This window comes from Xiphophorus hellerii, chromosome 2 (assembly GCF_003331165.1).
Source record: "Xiphophorus hellerii strain 12219 chromosome 2, Xiphophorus_hellerii-4.1, whole genome shotgun sequence".
Classification (NCBI taxonomy): Eukaryota; Metazoa; Chordata; class Actinopteri; order Cyprinodontiformes; family Poeciliidae; genus Xiphophorus; species Xiphophorus hellerii.
Genome location: NC_045673.1, coordinates 23,093,426 through 23,114,815, shown reverse-complemented (window position 1 = coordinate 23,114,815; position 21,390 = coordinate 23,093,426). Strand labels below are relative to the sequence as shown.

The 21,390-nt window shown below is 38.8% G+C and overlaps 3 protein-coding genes across 3 annotated transcripts; all 3 read left to right on the top strand.

Annotated features, from left to right (window-relative positions):
- Positions 1–554: 554 nt before the first annotated feature.
- LOC116710767 (RNA helicase Mov10l1-like) lies at positions 555–2,235 on the top strand. Its single transcript, XM_032550000.1, has 5 exons — positions 555–651; positions 773–960; positions 1,110–1,269; positions 1,769–1,881; positions 2,038–2,235. Exons 1-5 carry the CDS (start codon positions 555–557, stop codon positions 2,233–2,235), a joined length of 756 nt encoding a protein of 251 aa, XP_032405891.1.
- A 705-nt stretch (positions 2,236–2,940) lies between these two features.
- On the top strand, positions 2,941–12,901 carry mov10l1 (Mov10 like RNA helicase 1). The gene is made up of 21 exons (XM_032549988.1): positions 2,941–3,080; positions 3,167–3,457; positions 4,315–4,512; positions 4,988–5,102; positions 6,009–6,186; positions 6,253–6,323; positions 6,402–6,493; positions 6,610–6,665; positions 7,563–7,624; positions 7,702–7,780; positions 7,872–8,050; positions 8,161–8,307; positions 9,004–9,125; positions 9,215–9,314; positions 10,480–10,626; positions 10,888–11,061; positions 11,190–11,339; positions 11,445–11,552; positions 12,117–12,257; positions 12,395–12,486; positions 12,687–12,901. The coding sequence occupies exons 1-21, from the start codon at positions 2,941–2,943 to the stop codon at positions 12,703–12,705; spliced, it is 2,661 nt and encodes an 886-aa protein (XP_032405879.1). The 3' UTR covers positions 12,706–12,901.
- Positions 12,902–13,029: 128 nt separating this feature from the next.
- On the top strand, positions 13,030–18,403 carry szl (sizzled). The gene is given in 5 exon segments (XM_032579001.1): positions 13,030–16,772; positions 16,775–17,082; positions 17,183–17,349; positions 17,467–17,559; positions 17,661–18,403. Coding segments are annotated over 5 exon segments (915 nt in total). The 5' UTR covers positions 13,030–16,736; the 3' UTR covers positions 17,972–18,403.
- Positions 18,404–21,390: the final 2,987 nt, after the last annotated feature.

The window sequence follows — 21,390 nt, the reverse complement described above, 5'->3', positions numbered from 1 at the left end:
CCAAATATATATATAAAATGGTAGTTCTTTAAAAATGAGAGCATGCTGCTCCACTTTTTACCTCACACGTTCATCGTCACCTTGGTTGCTCTAGCGCCCCCTTTTGGTAACGTGGCCGCATGTCTGATGACCTCACCCTCATCAGCGCTCGTCACTCACGCACACCTGCCGCCAGAATCTCGACCACAACGCCTGAAGTGTTGTATAATATCTAATAACTTGTATGAAACGCGGTAAGCCGCTCATATTTTCACTACTTCCGCTGGAGATTTTTATTTATTTCTTTTTATAAGATTTATCTACAGAGTTTCAAGCGGTAGCTAACGCCGAGACTGGCTTTGTCTCGACATTAGCTACCGTGTCTTTGGAGTACGCTGAAAAGCTTATTTTCTTATTCCAGTAAGGTGTCCTCTTGCATTCGTTGCTTATTTTCACACCGAAATATACTACAAATTGTGCATTCAATAAACTGTATCAATACTGGCGCATATTTAATGTACATTTTGTTTTCGTAGCTGGGATAGCTAGCTACGCTGCTCCCATTTCCCGCAGATATGCTCACTTCTGTGCGCTGCGTGCTAACCAAGCTAGTTTCTTCGATTTGGAGAACTGCTGACGCAGGTGGAGACAACATCTGCACGGAAAGCGCTGGTAAGCGCGGTTAGTCTTCCTCTAGTTTGCGACACATTCGGACAGTAGCATGTCGTGTTTGTTTGTTTTTCTATTTATTTACTTATTTTTGGTGTGTTTGTTTTGTTTTTTTGCTGCTCAGGCACAGAGGACATCCGCCACCTGCGGGGCAGTGTGGTGACGCAGCTGTGTTTGGACTACGGGATGATAGACGATGCCATATACTTCACAAGCAATGAGGTTTTGGGCGGAATTCCACTAGAAGAGGGAGACCAGGTGAACTGCATCGCAGTCAGAGATGGTGCTGAGAAAGGATGGAAAGCTCTGAGGGTGAGGACCCCGTCATCCATCATATGAAGTAGCCATTACCTTCACCTTCTGAGTCCTGGTTGGCCATCGGCTCCTTTCGGAAACTACAGATCAAGTTTGCGATGAGGTTTTGGTTTGTCAGGCTTGCACAATTCAGCATTTTTTTTCAGGTGGAGAAAAGTGCAGATGCCTGGGAAGACGGAGGGAGGACCTCCTTAGAAGCCGACAGCATGCAGCTGCGCCCTCTCATAGGAACCGTCACGTCGTTTGACGGCGATAGTGGCTACATCAATCAGACCACATACTTCACACGTTACAGCCTTTCAGAAGGTAGCGAGATAAACTTTTAATTTAATAAGACTTTGAACTTCACAGCCCTTGGATATCTTGCTTACGTTGCCCAAGTTAAATTGAGTTACCAAAGTTGTTTGCTGAGCAAAACCTTTCATTCTACTTGTACTTTCTCCCATTTTATCACTGCACAAAATTGTATTGTATAGTATAGACTATGTTGTGTGAACTTAAGTTCTCCATTTTTTTCTACAATTCATTTTAAATACACTAAGTGAAACTACAATGCTCTCCATAAGACTCAGAGCACACAACAAAATGTATTTGAGTGCTAAAAAGTGGATTTTGCACGATACGGTCCCTTTTAAGAAAAGACGGGATAAAAAAACAAATGAGACTGTATTTTTAAGCCATATCATCCAGCTCAAGTAAGAAGTGATGTCATTGATTAAAAACATAGAATATTTAAAAATCTGATAAAAGCTTGTTATGCTAACTGTGTTTATCTACAGGGATTTGCTTCTTTTCTCTCTGACAGGTTATGAACCAATGAAAGGTGACTGGATTCAAGCTAAGTTTTATATCAACCCCACCCAATGGTCCACCCAAGCTCATTCTGTGGCTCCATTACGCTATAGTCGCCTAAACCAGGTGCTTATTTTTATTTTTTTTTATAGTATATTCACTGATGTTGAAAAATCTAGTTTAGATATGACTAATTAAGCTAAATAAAGCTGTGGTGTTGAACCTGGATCATTCCCTTTAGTTGAGTTTTGTGGCCTCATCTGAGCGGCTCTCTGTTTCCAGGTGCGAGTGACTAGTGTGTATGGAAACAGCGGAGTGGTGGAGGACAGTGTTTTCTTTAGCTTGGACTCTCTGCTCCTGCCAACCCAATACAAGCCTTCACCAGGGGATCTGGTCAACTTGGTAATGGTGGAAAGCTGTCAGTCCTTCTACTCTTGGAGAGCCCTTTGCATTGCGCCCTGCTGTCAGAGGTACCACTGAAAATATAGATCAGGTTGTTTACATATATGCCACTCAAGTGGTAAAGAGATTACTGCTATTGATTATTGTGATGTTTGGCTAATCAGATTTAAGAAATGGTCACATTTTGCAGATTTTTCATTTAAGCCTCTTATGTGATATTAAAAATACATTAAAATATGAAAAAAAAATCTTTTTTTAATAAGAAACATTTTATTTCCCATAATGCATTGCTTTAGTGAATGCCTGATCATTTGTAGCAAAGGATGCTGCTTGACTTAACATTAATACAGTGTGAAGCTGATCTGTTGATTTATTTTTTGATTAACCAATTAGTAGTTGTACAGCAAACGGTGATTAATAGAAGACTTCCTACAGAATTTGAACCAGGTGAAGCTAAAACTATGTACCTTGAGTTTCGGGTAGAACACTGAAGGTACAAAAGTTTTTTTTATTTGATGTTAAATGCAGAATGTGTGTGTTTTTGTACAGTTTCACTTTAATTGCTGCTCTGAGAGCGTTCTCTCAGCAAATGGCCTTTTTTACCTGTACTCCAGTTGATGAGTAATGTATTAGCTGACAATTATTGCAACAATTGATTGATCACGGTTAATCAGATTAATTGTTTTAGCCTTAAAAGACTGATAAATAACCAAATTAACTTTTTAAAATTTGTCTCTTTCTGTCTTGCTGATCTTAGTGTGGTTTTATTTTTCTGGTTGCAGTATGAATTTTGCTGCTGAGCCTCTCCTGGAGGCTGAGTTGAATCACCTCTTGGAAAACAAAGGCGGGCTCGACGTATCAGACTACGGACAGTTTGGGGACTTGATGCTGGGGGAGAGATGTGAGCTGGTGCTGTGGATACAGTGAGCTGGTTTTGCCTTTTTGGTATAAATGACAACATTTTTAAGACAGAGAGAATGCTTGTTCATCTCTCTCTTTTCTGCAACAGAAATAAGGGCTCCGAGTCTCAAAGACTGAAGTGCTGTGACTTTGCTGGGTGGGACTCTGAAGAGCAGTTTACCGTGGTTACTGTCAGTACATCACCCAACCAGAGACAGAAACCTGTTCACAAAAATTTAAAAGAGTCCTCAGAGAAACAAGTCGGAGATGCAAAGGAAGTAGAAAGAGAAAATGGTGCAATGCAGACAGACACAGTCCTACCTCACGACGCAAGAAAGGAGAGAGAGGTGGAAATATCCCCAGGAGAAAGAGTGTCTGTTGTTATAGCCTGCAAAGCAAAGTAAGGTGTCCCTAAAAGTGCGTATAAGTATGCATCTTTTCTTGCAAAATGATTCATATTCCTTGTAACATTTCACTCCTGGGTAACAACCACAAACTTTGTTTTGTTGGGATTTTATGTGATTGTCCAGCACTAAGTAGTGCATAGCTGTAACATGGATGGAGGAGGGATACATGGTTTTTAATTATTTTTATGCAAATAAGAATCAGAAAAGTGTGACATGTGTTTGTAACCATCTGTGGTAAGGCATACTTTCTAGAGCCACATTGTGTCTGCAGTTACAGATATTGTGATGTTTCTCCCAGATTTATAGGCTGAAATGTTTTTGCCTTCTTTTTTTTATTTGTCATATAAGAAAAAATCTGGAAAGGTGACATTGAATGAATTGGTTCCATGAAAAATAATAGTCTTGGCTTAGATTTTCATTTGAATTAAGGTCTGGGCTTTGACTAAGCCAATTTAACACATGAATATGCTTTGCTGTAACCTACCCATTAGGGGTATTTATATAGGGGGTATTTAGTGACATTTCAAACAAAAAAAAAAATTGGTATCAGCTAAAATCGGAATCGGCTGGTCAAGCTTTTTAAAGATTGGTAATCAGTGATCGACCAGAAAACTGCAATCGGTGCACCTGTGCTACCCATTGTACGTCTGGCTGTATGCCTAATGCAAGGAGACATTGCTTTTTTTTTTCCAATAAAATGTGTTGTAGCTTTATTTCAGCCATGATTTCTTTTGCTCACTCATAAAGAACACATTTTTATTGCATCAAAATTTAGATTAAAAAAAACATTTTGCATGAATACTTATTTGTGGCACATTCTATATTTTTGTCTATGTTGGGATTCCCCCAGGAGCCTTGGATGCTGTACTGAGCTACTGTTGCTGCACTTCTCTTCTTTCACCATCGGGAGGCGTCTTCTGGTCACAGTGGGCAGTGAGGATGAAAACCTGCTGAAGCCCTCTGAGGTTTATTGTCCCAGTAATGCCAAGGTGCTCTCTAAAGCCTCCTGCCATGTTGTCACCGTCTCAGCTCCAAAAAATGTGCCGAGGTAACTAAAGAGCTCATTAAACCTGTTACTAATCAACAAGTAATAAAGGTTTGGGAAATGAACGCAAGTTTCAAGATTGTTGTATTTCTTCTTTAAATGCTAGAAAATATTTGAAGAAAGATGTATAATTGTGTGTTGTTTTTTTATTATTTAATTTTTTGTTAACCTGATGTAGATCTGAAGTTATACCTGCTCCTTTACAGTTTGTAATTTGTTTTCAAGGAGTTATTAGTTAGTAATTAGACTTGGGTTTATTTTCAAATTGCTAGATATACTAGTTGGATAAAAGTACAAAATATTTTAGGTGTGCTCTTTTTCTTAATTTATTTTATTTCTGCTGCTGTTTCTGGCATCCATATTTAATCCTAGTATTGCTGACCTCAGTGGCTGGTGTTATTTTCCATCCTCTGAGAGATTAGGTCGTTTACATCAAGAATATCCATGCTGATTCTTGTTCGACTCGCCCACACTCCAGGCTCAGTAAGCGACGGTTGCCAAACTTCCTGCCAAGCTTTCCGGTGCCGAAGGTTCTGAGAGACTGCTTGGAGTCACAGAAGGACGTGCTGGCTGTTCAGCCATGCTTAGGAGAGGTGAGCATAGTAATCATTAGGTCTGATTCATAAAATTATTTAGATAAAGATTGATTAACTATTAACCCTTTGACTGCAATGGGAGAGTAGTAAAAATAAATTTGGTTTGACAGCCCCAGCGGTTGATATGGACTCAGCTTTTATTTTTCGTTTTTTTCTGACAAAAAACTTTTTCAAATAGAAAATATTGGTCAAAGCACAACATATTTCTTTAATCAACAGTTTTTGCTTTAAATTGAATGTTATTGTAGATATGGCCACAAACATCTTGTAACTGTAACTCAAAAACAGACTCGAATGAGAAGCCATTGAATAAACTTTGTCAACACGGCACATGTTTTTGAAGAGAGTCCAGTCGAACTCCTCCCCATAGTTTTTCCAAGACAAATCAACACTTCTGTAACGAGAAGTGTTGTATTATATGTGCTATCCCGGGAAAATGAATTAAAAAATTTTTATTTTAACATTTAACTTTTCTTTGGAATCTATAAAGTATTTTTGAATATGGAATATAACTAGAAATAAAAGTGTGAAAGATGTTTCACTTTTTAAACCGAATTACTGAAATATTCACTTTTCATTAATTGACATGAATCTGTAGCTACGCCTCTCCTGTCCAGATCATTTTTGAGCCAGGCTTTACTTTCCGAGTCATAAATTACAACAACAGGGCTTCAAGCTCGCCAAACGGATTTGGCTTCAGAGTTCAGGGTTTTGCAAAATAGCTATTAACGCTAGAGAACACGATGTCTCTCGAATCCTTTTTTTTTATTTATTTATTTTTAGATGGTTTGGTGTTTAATTCAAACCTATATTAGTGAGATTTTATGATCGCACAAGAAATATGCAAAGAGAAAAAGTAGATTGCAGATCAAGTAAAGTGTCATGCTGCCCTCCTACATTCAGGCTCTCTCACCATCCAACATGTATTCAAGATTCTCGACCCTCCTGTGGCTTGAAGAGCTGAACGCAGAAAGAGAATTAAGGGAGTTCTCCATCAATGGAGCGCTCCTCCGCAAAGGAGGCACCCACCTGCACCTCGATGTGCTTGGGCTGGCTGAAGGCAGACCTTGTCTCAATATAGGTGATGTGACCTTCAGCACGGCCGTTAAATGTTGTGTAGGTTTCTGTTGACGAGCTTTCTCCACAGGGGACAGAGTTTTACTGAAGAAGCTACAGAGCGACGGTTTGGAGATGGAGTACATCAGCTACGTCACTGAGGTAACCTGCTTGTTTGGCTCTGGAGCATCTCTGTACACACTTCCTGTTTGAGTCTAATGCCATAATGGTCCTGTACAGATCAACGAGGAGAATGTGAGTTTGAGAGTGAATTCAAACTTTCACCACAGTTACCTGGGCGAACCTCTTGATGTCGAGTTCACGTACAACAGGTAAGAAGGAATACACTAGCGATTGTTCGGAATGTTTCTGGGTTCGAGTTTCACCTTATTTTTATGTTGACGTATAAGTGATAGTGGGTTGTTTTTTTTTTTGTTTTTTCTTTTAGGTTAACCACAAGGCGATGTCACAATGCTCTTGAGCTGACAAATCATTTTGGGGAGAGTGAGTTGTTTTTGTTTTTCATATTTCTAGACAGGACTCTATTAATGATGGAAAAGTGAATATATGTGAGCTCGCTAAGTCTGTGGTCAATTTTGAAGCTTTCTTGCGGTTTTATATACATTTTATCATTTACTTTTTTTAGCAATTTTTTTCTGGTAAATTTGCTACTTTAAAAATTTTCATCAGAAATTGTCAATTGTGACCACTCTGTAAACGATTAATTTCACAGAATTTATTGTCTGGGGAAAAATGCTTAACTTTATTTTTTTATACATGTTTGAATAATTACAAACTGTTCTTTACAGAAAACTTCCGTTGCTTAATCAATTTTATTTTTAGGTGTTGAATAAAATATCAAACATGTAGTAATGATGACTCCTTTTGTGTTTCAAAAAGGTCATTTTCATATTTTTTGGCGTCGGTATTTTTCTTACTTTTACAGTCTGAAACTTTTATTTGTAAGAAATATTTCTGAAAGATCATCTCTTTTCTTTGGGAATCCAAATGTCATGTCCCCAAAGTCCCTCTCCATCCCCAAACACTCACTGTAAGGATTAGCAGACGTAGACAATAGGTGTTGCTTTTCATTTTTCTTTTTTTTTTAACCAAATCACCAAAAATCTTCATATGTGTAACAGTCTGGATTTTTTTTTCGTGGGAGAGCACATTGTAGTGGCACATCACTACATTACCCACCATCATTTAACCTTCTCTAAGATGCACAAACAAGGAAAAAAAAGTAATAGCCTTCGAAATGAATTCATCATTCTTCCCTCTTTTTCTTTTACTGGCGCTTTGAATCACTTTTACAGAAAAAATGAGGTTTTTAATTTAGTCCACCCCTCTTAGCTAATAAAAGAGGCCTCCTAGTCTGACTGGTGTTAATTTCTTGTTTAGTTCTCTTCCCCACCAGAGTGAGGCCTCAAACCCACTTGTGGACTGGAGAATGGATGGACGAGGTAGGCTGTAACTAACAGACTTCAAATGAAAACAAATCTAAAAAGAGAATAACTTCAGAAGCCTTTATAATCACCAGAATCCACCAACGGAAAATGGAGACGCTTCGAGCGCGTGTGTCAATATGAAGTCGAAGGCCACACAGAGTAAAGGCAAAGGTGTCCAATTTTTAGATCTGTACAGAATCTGCTTGTTTTTGTTTTTTTATATCAAAAGTTAACATAACAATTGTAACATTTCTTCTCAAAGGAAAACAAACCTCCAAACCAATGCCCAGCAAAGGGCAGTTTTTTAACCCAGACCTTAACCCTTGTCAGAAGGAGGCAGTGAAGAGGATCCTGGAGGCAGAATGTCGCCCTCTTCCTTATGTGCTGTTTGGACCTCCAGGAACCGGGAAAACCATCACTCTTATTGAAATCATACTGCAGGTGCATTCACTAATTATCTGTCTAGATTCTTCAACTCCTCCTGCATGTTAAGTTTGGTTCAGATTATTTTCCTTTACCTGGATAATCCTATGAAGCCTCTCGACCTCCAGGTCTACCACTTTCTGCCCAGCAGTCGGGTGCTCGTCTGTACTCCATCCAACAGCGCCGCTGACCTCATCTGCGTGCGTCTGCATCACAGTGGCTTTCTGCATACCGCTAGCCTGGCCCGTGTTAACGCCTCCTCTAGAGAGACTGAGGTACTGAGCTGCAGCATTAATGGTCTGCTCATCAACTGCTTTCATAATTCATGATTACGGCCCCATCCAATTACAAACTGCAATGTATTTTGGGGATTTCATGTTGTAGGCGTACACAAAAAGATTTGTAAACCTTACGGGAGGGAATTTATAGATGGTATTAATCATTTAAATTTTTTTATTATTTCTTTACAAATTTGTATTCAGCCCATTCTTCTCCGATTCCTGTAAATAAAATCAAGTGACGCTAAACTGCCTTTAGAAATTACCTAAATTGTGCAAAAGACTTAACCGGTCCAGAGTTTCACTTTCAAACAGGTCATAACCCTAAACATACAGCCAAATATACAGTATTATGGTTTAGATCGTAGTGTATTTATGTGCTATAATTTTTCAATCAAAGTCCCATTTTAAATCCAGTTGAGAATCTGTGACAGGACTTTGGAAGTTGATTCTTGATCTGAGCTCCAGCTAATTCGCAAAGAGCACTGAGCAAAAATTTTGGTGCATAAAGGTGCAAAAAGGAGGCTGAATATAAATCCATAACATACCTTTTGGATTTTTCTTTATGAAAAAATTAAAATTCACAACATGTGGAAAAAGTTCAAGGGATGTGTGTAACTTTTGCTATATGAACCCTGTATATCTACAGTGTTGCGAAGATGGCGGATTATTTTACCAGTTACTTTTTTTTAGTCTATTACCGAAGTGTTGCAGCCGTACTCACGGGCTGGAGAAGACATCCGTCATGCTGCTTTCCACAGGATTGTCGTCAGCACCTGCTCCAGTGCTGGCATGTTCCATAATATTGGAATACAGTAAGATCAATGTTTTAGATATGATTAAAGTGAATATATATACACATCATATACTGTCTTAGTAGAATATTAATTTCTGTGTTTTTCAGAGAGGGACATTTTACTCATGTGTTTCTGGATGAAGCTGGTCAAGCCACAGAGCCCGAGTCTCTGATCCCCATCAGCTTCATTTCAGAGAGAGATGGACAGGTTAGAGCAAATGGGTTTACTTCAACACCGGTCGGAAATGCTCTTATCAGCATAAACGTCGTATTAATTTTGACCTCATTAGGATGCGTTTGAACTGGAGTTTTTTCCCCAAGATGAAACACACAAAGGCTTCAGCTTAACCAGTTATTTAGATGTAGCTGAGCCAGGTTTGTAGGCTGCCTTGCCTTACACATTTTTTCCTTCATCAAACTCTCTCCTTATGATGCCATCTATTTTGTGAAGTGCACCAGTCCCTCTTACAGCGAAACACCCCATAACAATAATGTTTTATGTTGGCAAATTTTTGCCCTTTTCTCTAAATATAACAGCGTGTCTGCACAGCCTTAAGAAGTCTTAAGTTCTTGTATCTAAAATTAAGGCTGTGAAATGTCTTTAATTTTCAAAAGTAGGTTGGCCTTTAATGTGTTAATCACAGATATTAAATTTAGTCTTGGCAGAACCATTAAATCTCATATTCTGTGTATTTTTTTTCCCTGCTGGAGTTTTCTGTCTGACAAAAGTTGAAGTCGTACTGAACTCCGACGTCTTTATTTCGTTTTCTGACTTTAGATGGTTCAGTCTACTGGTACCTCACTACTAACGTATCCTTGCAATGATAGGTTTGCACCTATCATGGTTCAAATTTATCCACACATTCTGTGGAGATAAAGGTCTTAAATTCCATTCATAGTGGTCTTAACAAGCTTTAAATTGAATTGGTGAAACCTGCAGAAACGCTGTTTGGCCAAACACTTAATTTTTGTAAGTCAGAATGAATTAAAACCGAAGGTTTGTCCATTATTGCATTTTCATCTGATTATTGATCCTTTTTTTTTTTTTTTTTTTTGTACATAGTTTTGAATTGGTGGCTTTTTACTCACTGAGTGGCCAATACAGGACTGGTTTTACTGTGAATAGTAACATTTTACCAGTTTCAGTCAGTTTCTTAAGGTTTGAGCACCAAGGAAGCAGTGATGCGTTTAAGGTGTTGTCCGAAAATGCATCCAAAAGTGCTTATTCATTTAATCCAATGTGATTCATGTAAAATAACCAAACCAAAGACATTCTCAAATTGTTTGGAAATAGTAATGTATTGGATTGGAGTTACCACTATATATTTATTACTTAGTTTTGTTGTTGAGATGCTTCCTGTTTTCCTCCTCAGATAGTGCTGGCTGGAGACCCCTGCCAACTGGGTCCCATAGTGAAGTCCAACCTTGCCATGGCCTTTGGGTTGGGCATGTCTTTACTGGAGAGACTGATGGCCAACCCACTATACACCAAACAGGACTGGGGATATAATCCTAAACTGGTTAGTTCTCTGATTGGGAAACATTTATGAAGTCATAAACAATTTGTGGTGTTTTTTTTTTTTTTTTCTCCTGCTAACTTGCATCACAATAATGTCCAAAAATCTATTTGAAATGTTTGTCCAGAGACAAAATGTAAAGAGGAACAATGTCAAAATTTTTCACAAATCTTCACATAAGAACAATTTATATTTCTCTTTTTCTTCACATAAATAATTGTTTGAATGCCCCTTTGTTTATACAAGCATGCTTTTCTCTAACAGGTGACCAAGTTAATCTACAACTACCGTTCCCACGAGGCCCTGCTTATGCTGCCCTCCAAGCTCTTCTACCTGGGGGAGCTGTGCTTCAAGGCTCAGAGGGAGATCGTGGACTCCCTCTGCCAGTGGAAAGACCTGCCCAAAAAAGACTTCCCCCTCTTTTTCCATGGTGTTAGGGTAACGCACAAATAAAATCACAATGTTTGCTCTTAAAAGAAAAAAAGCATTAGTGCATCTGAGTCCTGTTTATTTACTTGCTTTCAGCAGTAGTCCAAGTTCCCATGTTTTTGGTTTTTCTGTCCCAGGGCACAGAAATGAGGGAAGGAAAAAACCCGTCATGGTTCAACCCAGTAGAGGCTGTGCAGGTGATGCTCTACTGCTGCCAGCTGGCAAAGAAGCTCTACAACCCTGTGCACCCCTCTGACATCGGCATCATTGCCCCCTACAGGAAGCAAGTATGTTTCGCTCTTTCTCTGAGGTTATTAAAAGCCTTGTTTGAAATCATTCTCGCAGGTCAACATACTGTAGATTTTAAGGTGAGCTTTCATATTGCTGTCCAGTGTGAGAAGATTCGAGTGCTGCTGTGTAAGGTGGGCTTGTCTGACATCAAAGTGGGCTCAGTGGAGGAGTTCCAGGGACAAGAGTTTCTGGTCATCATCTTGTCAACGGTAGGTCAAAATAAGTTATTAAATTTAATTACAACCTACATTTAGTTAGATTTACCAAGATTTTTTAAGGGCTAGGGAAACAGTTTCACTGTTTGGAAAACTTTTGTAATGTCCTTTTGCTTGCCTTGAAAAATGTTTAAATAATTTAGGCTAAAGCGAGCCTTTTCTTTGTAGATTTATTGTTTTATGTTAAATGTCTTATTTGCTTCTTCCCTTAAAGAAACAGTGCTTAGTTTTCCAGCTAGTGATGAGTTGGTGTAGAGCCAATGAACAGATTTTTGCCATGTTAAAGCAACCTTAAACTCAAAGTAGTTTAACTGAATGCTAATTTTTTACAAAGACCTGGATAAGAGGTCAATATTTAGTAAATTTGCACTCGGATGCTATATTTAAGAATAACTAGTCTTTGTTACAATATGATATAATTCAATTTGTAACTTCAGTATTTCTAATCAACGGTATTACTATGGTTTACTACGATCATGTCATTGTTTTATAAAGGTACTTCTGATTGTACAAATAGCCCAAATTGCAGTTGATTGATTTGATAATCTAATTATCCAGGTGCGCTCTAATGAATCACTGGAAAGCGAGGATTTGCAGAGTTCGCTTGGTTTTCTGGCCAATCCAAAACGCTTCAACGTGGCCATCACCCGTCCCAAAGCTCTGCTCATAATTGTTGGAAACCCCCACATTCTCATCAGGGTGAGTGGGAAAAAAATCTCCGTAAATCTGTGATTTGTCTTTTTTGTTACGTGTGTGCATTTGTTTTTGTCTCACTGCCATCTACTGCAGTATGTTCACCATTAAAATACACTCCAAATGTTTTGGTTTCCTTGTAGGATCCCTGCTTCAGGGCTCTGCTGCAGTACTGTTTCAGCAATGGGGCATATCTGGGCTGCGACCCTCCGCAGGCCCTTAGGACTTCCCAAATGTTTGTAAACTAACATCATTAGAGTTAACCTTGTGGAGATTTATTTTTATAAAAGGAAACTTGTTGCATAGTTTTGTTTCACATTTCCAATTAGAAGTACTTATGAATAAATCTCTGATTATTTTATGCTAAATTAAGTTTTATCTCTGTAGTTCTCCTGTAAATTAATCATCTTTGTCTCTTTCTTTTAACTTCCACAGCATTTCAGAAAACCAGTGAAGTGCGTAAGAAGAACATGGTGTCACTGATTCTGTTACACATTGTTGTTTTCATTTCCTTTATATACTTTTGGCTTTTTCTGTTTTGACTGTTCTTAAAGTTGGGATTACCTCATAACTGATTGAGGGAAAACCTTTAGATTTTGTAAGAGAAAGATGCCTGCAGTTAAAAAATTAAAGATTATGTCTGTACTCAACAGTTATTTTTGTGCTTGATGTAATATTTTATTTTTATATTGCAGTAAACAAAGACAGAAGCAGGACAGTTTAATCTGACGTGCGGTAGTTTTTGGATTTGTCTGCAGATTCTAAGGTTGGGGGAGCAAACAGTCTGCTCATATCAGCCTGACTGTGTCTGCCCATAAGGCTTGGAGACTGGATGTGACAATTGAGTGCTATTGACAGTCTGTGCAGGGACTGTCAGTCCTGCTGGAGCCCAGCAGGAGGGTGAAAGGACGGGGGCGGGGTAGTGAGGGACAAATGGGAGTTCAATGTATGAGTCTCCTGTGTACAAGAGGAGACGACTTTTATCTGAGTTTGCAGAACTGACACCCAGTTCTCCTCCCTGTCTTCCTAAACACACCTTAGTCTTTGATGTGCTGCAAGGACTCATTTTGCTCCAACACGTGGCCAGAAAGCAGCTGCGTAACATTACATTGTGATAGTTGGCTGACATGAGACGGGCAATTAATGGTTTTTGAAAGAAATGTTGAAATATTTAGTTGTGTGAAAATCCATTTGCCTCCTTACAGATTTCTTTCTTTTTTGCTTTTCTGTCACACTTCAGTATTTCTTGTCACCAGTAGAATTTAATGTTGGATAAAGATAACCTGTGGGGGGAAAAAATCAGTTCATCACATTCACCAACAAATATCTCAGTGATCCCCAAAACTTCAGTGGTAATATTCTGGGGACTGACGAGACAAATGTGAAACTTTTTGGGTGGGGTGTCTGACCTAAAACTGCTCTGCTTCCTCAAGACCTGATTGACTTGACCTTAATTGATAGAATCATGAATTTTGCTCTAGAAGGGGATGCTGCATAATGTCTAGCTGTCAGTACAGGACTTTAAGCCCAATCACATTTTGGTTCAGCACCAAACTGATGATAAAAATACAATCGCATGGCCACCTCTTAAGGACTAATGCAAAAGAAAAACAACTGAAGGAAATAAAAAAGACGTTTTGGAGGTGGCCTCTCTGAAATCTGGACTTAAATGCAATTTAGATATGATTTTAAACATGCAAATGCTCAAAAACCCTCTTAGTGTTGCTGAACAGTGGGCCAAAATTCCTGAGTGGTGATGTGAATTTCTCATTGCCAGTTAGCGTGAACACCTGCTGCTAAGTGTGGCCCAACTAGTTATTAGGACAATTTGGCCAGGTTTGGATGGCTTTTTTGTTCCTTTGAAAGGAAATCGCTTCAAAATTACTATTCATGTTTTCTTTATGCATTAAAAGTTACAGATTAAACAAATTGTAAGTAGGCCTATAGCAAAAAAGGGGGTGAAGATGCAAAACAGAGTTGCAAATCTGAAAATATTCTGTTTAATAACAGACTTATTTGGTCATTAACTTAGGACAATAAGTGTTAAATTTACATTTTAATATATACCTTTGGCAGACAAAAGAAAAAGGTCAGAGAAAGCTTTCTGATGCTGGTGTTGAGTGAAGGCTGTCCTTGGGTCATTACCACAGACCTGCCCAATACTGAAAATTTCTGAAAGGCTATTGCTCTATCTGATGAAGTGCTATAAGATCACACTTTGTTGCATATTAAAATGTACCCAAGCATTAACGACCGAATGGATTCCATCATTTTTCTATCCAAATTATGTTCCTGATGCAATGATGTCAGTCACAAAGCAAAATAAATTCGAGACTGATTTGATCAGCATATGTTTTAGGTTTCAAGTTTGATTCCAAACTTCTGGAATCAAACTCCAGAAGTTTGATTTCCAACCCACAAATGATGAACATTTTGTGGGTTGGAAAAATTAGTCGGGTGTTGAACCACTTGGTTGACTCCTACTTGACCTTCTCATTCACTGAGTTTGGGGCAAGCAGCCCATTACCAAGACAGACACACTGTCTACACAACGGCCATTAGACCCGACAACAGACCCCTGTGGAGCTCCTGGCAGGGGGAGCTTGTTAAATGTGTGGACCTATTGTTTGGCCAAATTGGCCTGTGACTCTAATTGCCCAGTTAGTCCCCTCTAATGGGCTGAACCCGTCTACCCAATCTGGAACCAGCCTTCGGATCATGTCGTAAAACGTGGCTCAGTTGTGGCCGGTTACATATTCATTGTCCCTTTTCCAGACAGACCTGTTGTAAAGTCACATACATGGGAGTAGTCTCGAGAGCTGACTCTACTTGGGCAACTCCAAACAGACTGGGTTCTATAGATACCTCTGGTTCATAAACAAAAAAAAGGCCTGAAGGAGCTGGCCACGATTTAGATATACATCTAAATCTGGAGACAGACGACCTCTAAACAAAAACACTGAAATGTAGTGTAGTTGAATCAAGTTGCATTAAGCGGTTTGAATAAAGGTTTTAAAGAGAATGGGGTGTAACTCTTGGCATATTAATCAGGTTAACAGCATCCAGATGTGGCTGTTTTGAGGAAAACGTTGAAAATATGGTGTATATGTAGAATCACTAAAAGTAAACGTTGAATTATGCAATTGAGGGCTTCAGAATTGGCTTTTGTGCTCTTGCTCAGTGGTTTATTTTCAAGCTCTTTTAACTTTTTTTTTTTTTTCTCAGACTTTGAGTCACATCTCCTGCCAGCTTAACAGCTTATTGTATAGTCACCTTATTAGAGTTCACCACAGGGTAATAAGTACAGCTTTGTTACGAAACAATAATGAAAAACAGCATTACATTGAGCAAGAAACACAAGAAAGGCCATGGATGGTTATGGAAACTTGGAGGTTACAAAATAAAGATGCTAGACAATTCACAAAGCGCTGTTCAATCCATAATCAAAAATTAGAGTTGAATACTATGCCACAACTCCAAACCTATTCATGACTGTCCCCCAAAGCTGGCAGACCAGTCAAAGAGAGTACCAGTCAGAAAAAAAGCCCTTTAGTAACTCTGGAGGAGCTGCAGAGGTGGGATAATCTCACAGTTTGGGCTCAAGCCACCTCAACCATGTATGGTCTGTTCAAATGAGACCAAAATCTGATTACAACATCCTTGTGATAATTAATTTATTTTTTAGCAGGGAAGCTGCTAGGCTATGTCATTCCTCAGGATTCTGTTGTAGGTTGAAGTGAGAGGCCCCTGTGTTGGTCTGTCACACAAAATTCAATTTAAACACATTAAAGGTTTGTGGTTTTGACATACAGAACTGTGAAAGTTTTGAAGACTTAAGTCTTTAAAACTGTAAACAATGCCTCACTGTACATAGTGAGGCATTCTATGAAAAGATTTATTTCACCGTGCCTACGCATAAAATTTTACATCCGTAACTGCCGTTGAGTCGGTAACAAAAACATATTTTAGGTTAAATATACAGCAAATAGTTGGGCAAATGATTGGGGTTGTAAATGACTATTTTAATCCCTTGTAATGAAACCCTGTCATTTTGAAACCAAAAAGTCATAAACAAAAAAATCATTTTTTAAATTCTGAAAATCTCTGATTCATTCCAAAAATGTAAGCCTCTTGGGGTATAAAACAGTGTGTAGCACATGTTGGTTCAATAGTGCAATGCTCTGTTTTTTTTGTCATCCTCTTCAAACTTTAGAAGCCAGTGAAATGGATTGTTGTGGCTCCTCTTCAGTCAGTGAAAACTGGGGTGTGATTGCCCATTGTCACTCTCCTCCTACCTCCACACACCCACCCACCCCCGTCTCACACACCCTCCATCTGCTCGCTGCCTCCTTTCTGTCTGCAGTGATCACAAAACAAGCCGTTGTCTCCAAACACATCGTCTCTATGTCTTTTGATAGGTAGTTGATAACAGACTCGCTGGCTGATTGAGCTGGCTCACCGTGCTGTATATAAGAGGAGAAGCTCATGAGAGGGGCAAGCAAGCGACTCCTCTCTTCCTCCTGTGTGCTCTTCCGGGACTTTGTCACCTTTTCCTTATGGCTGCTCTCTTGGCTGTAGCTCTTTTTGCGTCTCCTTTACTGGCATTCGACCTGGGCCAGTCCACTCGGTGCGTTACCATCCCCAACCAGATGAAAGTCTGCAAAGATGTTGGCTACTCTGAGATGAGGCTGCCAAACTTTTTAGGACACAGCAACCTTGAAGGAGAGGTGGTGCCACGCTCTGAGGACTGGAGGCCCCTGCTGCAGACCGGCTGCCATCCTCAAGCCCAAGCCTTCCTCTGCTCCATCATTGCACCTGTCTGTCTCGACACGTACGTTTTTTGGCTTTTTTTGTTTTAGCTTTTTAAAACATTTCCAGTTGTATTTTTTTCTGTGATTAGAGTAAATAATTTTTTTTTCTCTCTTCCTCAGCTTCATCCAGCCTTGTCATAGTCTGTGTGTGGCAGTGAGGGACAGCTGTGCCCCAGTGCTTGCCTGCCAGGGACATCCATGGCCCGAGGCTCTCAACTGTGACCGCTTTCCTGCTGAGGAAGACATGTGTCTAACCCCCCTTGCAAAATTTAGCCACTTTATGAAAGGTGACGAGCATAAAATGACAATTTTATTCCTTCATTTTAATGCTCCTTCTAATGCCTCCCAATCCTGTCAACAATTAGTAAAAATACTTTTTTTTTTCTTTCTCTCTGAATTGGCAGATTTGCCAAAAGCTGTTTGCCAGAACTGTCCTTCAGTGGAAGTGGCTCCTGCAACGAAAACAGTAATGAGTGCTTTATGTCATCATGACTTTGGTAGGATTCCAGATTCTTTCTAAGAACTCAAAATGCACATTATTTTTTTTATATCAGATCCTCAGTTTTTCCAGATGTTAAAATCCTTCTGTCCTCCGCAGCCGTCACCGCTAAACTCCACCGTCTTCGTCACCCCACGCGGGAGCCGGAGTTCCAGGTCGAGGGCCGAGTGGAGTTTATCCGTCAAGGCCCTCTGTTGCCTTATGACACTCAGCATCTCCTCCGGGATTGGCTCCTCATCAACCTGAGCTGCGCCAGCGCCCTGGTTCGTCCGGGCCGCTCACAGCTCTACGTGCTGACCGGTTCCGTGCAGCCTGACGGCAACATCGCTCTCGTTCGTCTCTTCCCCTGGCACAAAAAAGATGCAGGCATCGCACTGGCCACTCGCAAATGGAAACATCACAGATGTTGAAGTGCATGGAAAGTCAGGAGCTGAAGATCAAATTGGAAACGTGTGATCACTTCAGGACAGGTGGAGAAAGTCATGAGACTTTTCTTTCACATTACTGCTAGATCCAGGTCAAACTGCATTACTCTCTTTACTAATTTGTTACATTTCAGCTTTTTCTATCAGTATGCTATAATATTATGCACTAAGACCTGTAAATAGTATTAAGTGTAAATTCATATATTTTATTTTCTTGGAGGATATTGATGTATTTATCACATTTTTTGTGTTTTGTGCAAACATGACAAGTAAAATATTTTATATCTTGCATGATGCGTAATATTTTAAACGGTTTGTGAGCGTCAGCAAATACTGTTCTGGTCATAAGTTTGCATACACTCATCAGCATGAATGTCATTTTTAACATTTATAATTCTAAACACAAAAAATTCACTGCAAAAAAAAACAAACAAGTATAGTATTTTTATGGCTAGACAGTTACTTGCAATGTACATAGAGAGTGTGCAAAGTAAAGAGGTTTAGAGGTTATGATTTATTGTGGCTTACTTTGGTGTACCACAAGGAGGGGTGATTGGTCCAGAATTATTTCTTGCATTATACAAATAACATTTCCAGTGTTACTACAGATATAATTAAATATATATTTGCAGATGAGAGTAATTTAGTTTGCTATTGTAAAAGCTTCTAAAAATCACTTTTTGTGCAAAAAGTTTTTTTTCTGGCTTCTAGGATTTTAATGATATAATCCTGGAAACCGCATATTGACTATATGAAAGGGAACGTCAAAGTATTGCTATATAAATTCATGGATTTGTTAAAATATAAAATATTGGGGACAGGGTTCTGCTCACAAATTCTAAAGGCTCCAACTGTAAACCAGTCATTAACACAACTTGTTTACAATTGCTAATTGTAAACAAGTCACATCATGAAAGATTATTCTCATACAAAATTTCTAAGTCCTCATGTTATGAAATGTAATGATTTAAAATAATGCAAATATTTAGAGCAACAGCAGTGTAATTTCTAGATTAATTTTTTTCTTCTCCATGGAAAGTATGGTCTAAGACATTGGTATTGGAGATTATTAAAAGCTCTAAGATGAATCTGACATTAATGCCTATGATGGGTTTATGTAAAAATGACAACATTTTCACTCTATATACTTTATAACCACAAGGTGGCACAGTTGGAACAAACCACAGGCCTGTTGTGGTTTGTTCCAACTGTAGTTTGTAAATTCAAAACGCATTTAAACTTCTCATTTGTCACAAAAGTGACTGAAGAAAATATCCATCTGTTGTGGATGAGTCATGACTGCTAGCAGAGGACATTCTGTCCAGTGTGGCACTAATGAGAAGATAAATCACCCATTTTGCATCTCAATTTGCTTCATTTTCTCTACAAGACTGAGTGGGTCTATCTGGCATTATTGAACAAGGACTCTGCTCAGTGCCTTTTTAAAAAATATATTTTTAAAGAAGACCTATTCAGTTTTATGTTGCACAGTTCAAAATGGGATGATAATTTAACTCAACAATGAAAACAGATTGATTTTTGAGTAGATTAAGCTCCCCGTTACGCACCAATTGTCTCAAATGTGTGATGTTTTCATTTCAAAATAAGGTTGAAGAAGTCTATTCTCATTATTTACTGATTCACTCTTAGCAGTTTTAAGATTTTTGTCAGCTTTTTTCCAAAGTAACATTTACTTTATAAAGATATTTACTTTTATGGTAGTTTTTAATACTGAAATATGGTGACGTTTGTTATTGGCAGTGAGATCAACACACTGCCAATAACAGTGTGTTGTTGGATGCCTTTGTAACCACTCTTAGTCACAAAGGCATATGTTGTCTTCCATTCTACTTGTATTTTTTTTGTAATAGCCATATACAACATAAACAACAATTTGTACACTCTAGATTGTTAAATCTAAGATTAAATATAATAAATCTCTGTGATTTCAAATTTAAATTATGTAGTATGACAAGTTTCTCTTCGTAGAAGTAGTTGAAAACAGCACTAATATCCAGGCTGTGCAGCAGGTCGGGAACGGAGCATGAAGCATTCATACTCCCAGAATTTGTCAGGAGTGCCATACAGCAGAATGACTTTTGGTGAGGTTTTAAAATAATATCCCAGGCTTTGCAGATCTCACAGAACACTGTTCAATCCATCATCTGAAAATTGTAGTCATGAGATAGCGCTGCAAACTTCCAAGACCAGCCCATCCATCTTAACTGACGAGCAAGGAGAGCGTTAAAGCAGCCAAAAAGGTGCGTGATAACGCTGAAGCCTCAGGAGCTGCAGAAACCACAGCTCAGGTAGGCGAGTCTGACAGGACAGGTGGGTTTTAGTTGTGCTCACAACAAACCTGGCGTTTGTGGAAGAGTGGTAAAAATGAAAAAAAGACAGAAGTCAGATTGTTTTGTTTATCAAACAAGTGGTAGAAAGTTGGGCTGAAACGATTAATTGATTATTGAAATAATCGTCAACTAATTTAGTATCTTAACAGGAGTGTACAGACTCTAAAAAAAAAGGACATTTGCTGAAAGAACGACAGAGCAGTAATTAGCCCAAAACTGTACTGTACGGTTAGTATAAACGGCAGACGGCACTGAGGATAAAATCTGCCTGCATTCGAGGGAAACGTTTGTCACTTTAAGAGTCTATCAAACATTTTACAATTCCTATTTCAACTTTTTTTTTTATTAGTGTGCACACACACACGCGCGCACCTACATATGTGTGTGTGTGTGTTTTCATTTGAAGAGCACTGTTCTCACCTTTTTTGCCTTTCCAACTAAAGAAACATGACCAAAGGTATGCTTCCTAAGTATAATTATGGATTTGGGGAGATTGATGTTTTAGCAGTAGCATAGGTGGGGAAAGTTCCACTCCAAACCTCTTTGAAAGATTAAGTCTTAAAAAAAATTAAGTTTTAAAGCAACCTAAAGTAATTTATGGCATTTGCATTCTGAATTTGAGCATTTTGTCAGGCTGGACATAGTATCATCCATCACCACATAAACAGCTTTGTCAGAAATTCCTTCATCATCAATCACCCATGTTGGAGTCGACTGTTTTCCAGACGGGGCTGAGACGCCTTTGGATTTTTCTCTCTGCAGAGGAGCAGTTAGTCTGTCGGTGCAACAGTGCCACACATTGGGGATAATAGCACTAGATACAAGCACACCTAAGCCAAAATGCTCATGTTAAATGTTTAAGCATAAGTTTATGGCTTTACATATAGAAAGAAGACATTTGCATGAAAGTGCTCCGTCTTGATAAAAGGAGCACTGGGACAAGTCAGAAGAACTTGAATTTTTTTCAGTTTATCTGTCTTCTACTGTGATGACATAATGATAATTTTAGCAAACATTTAAAAACTGTTTTTTTTTTTAATACAAGTTACATAC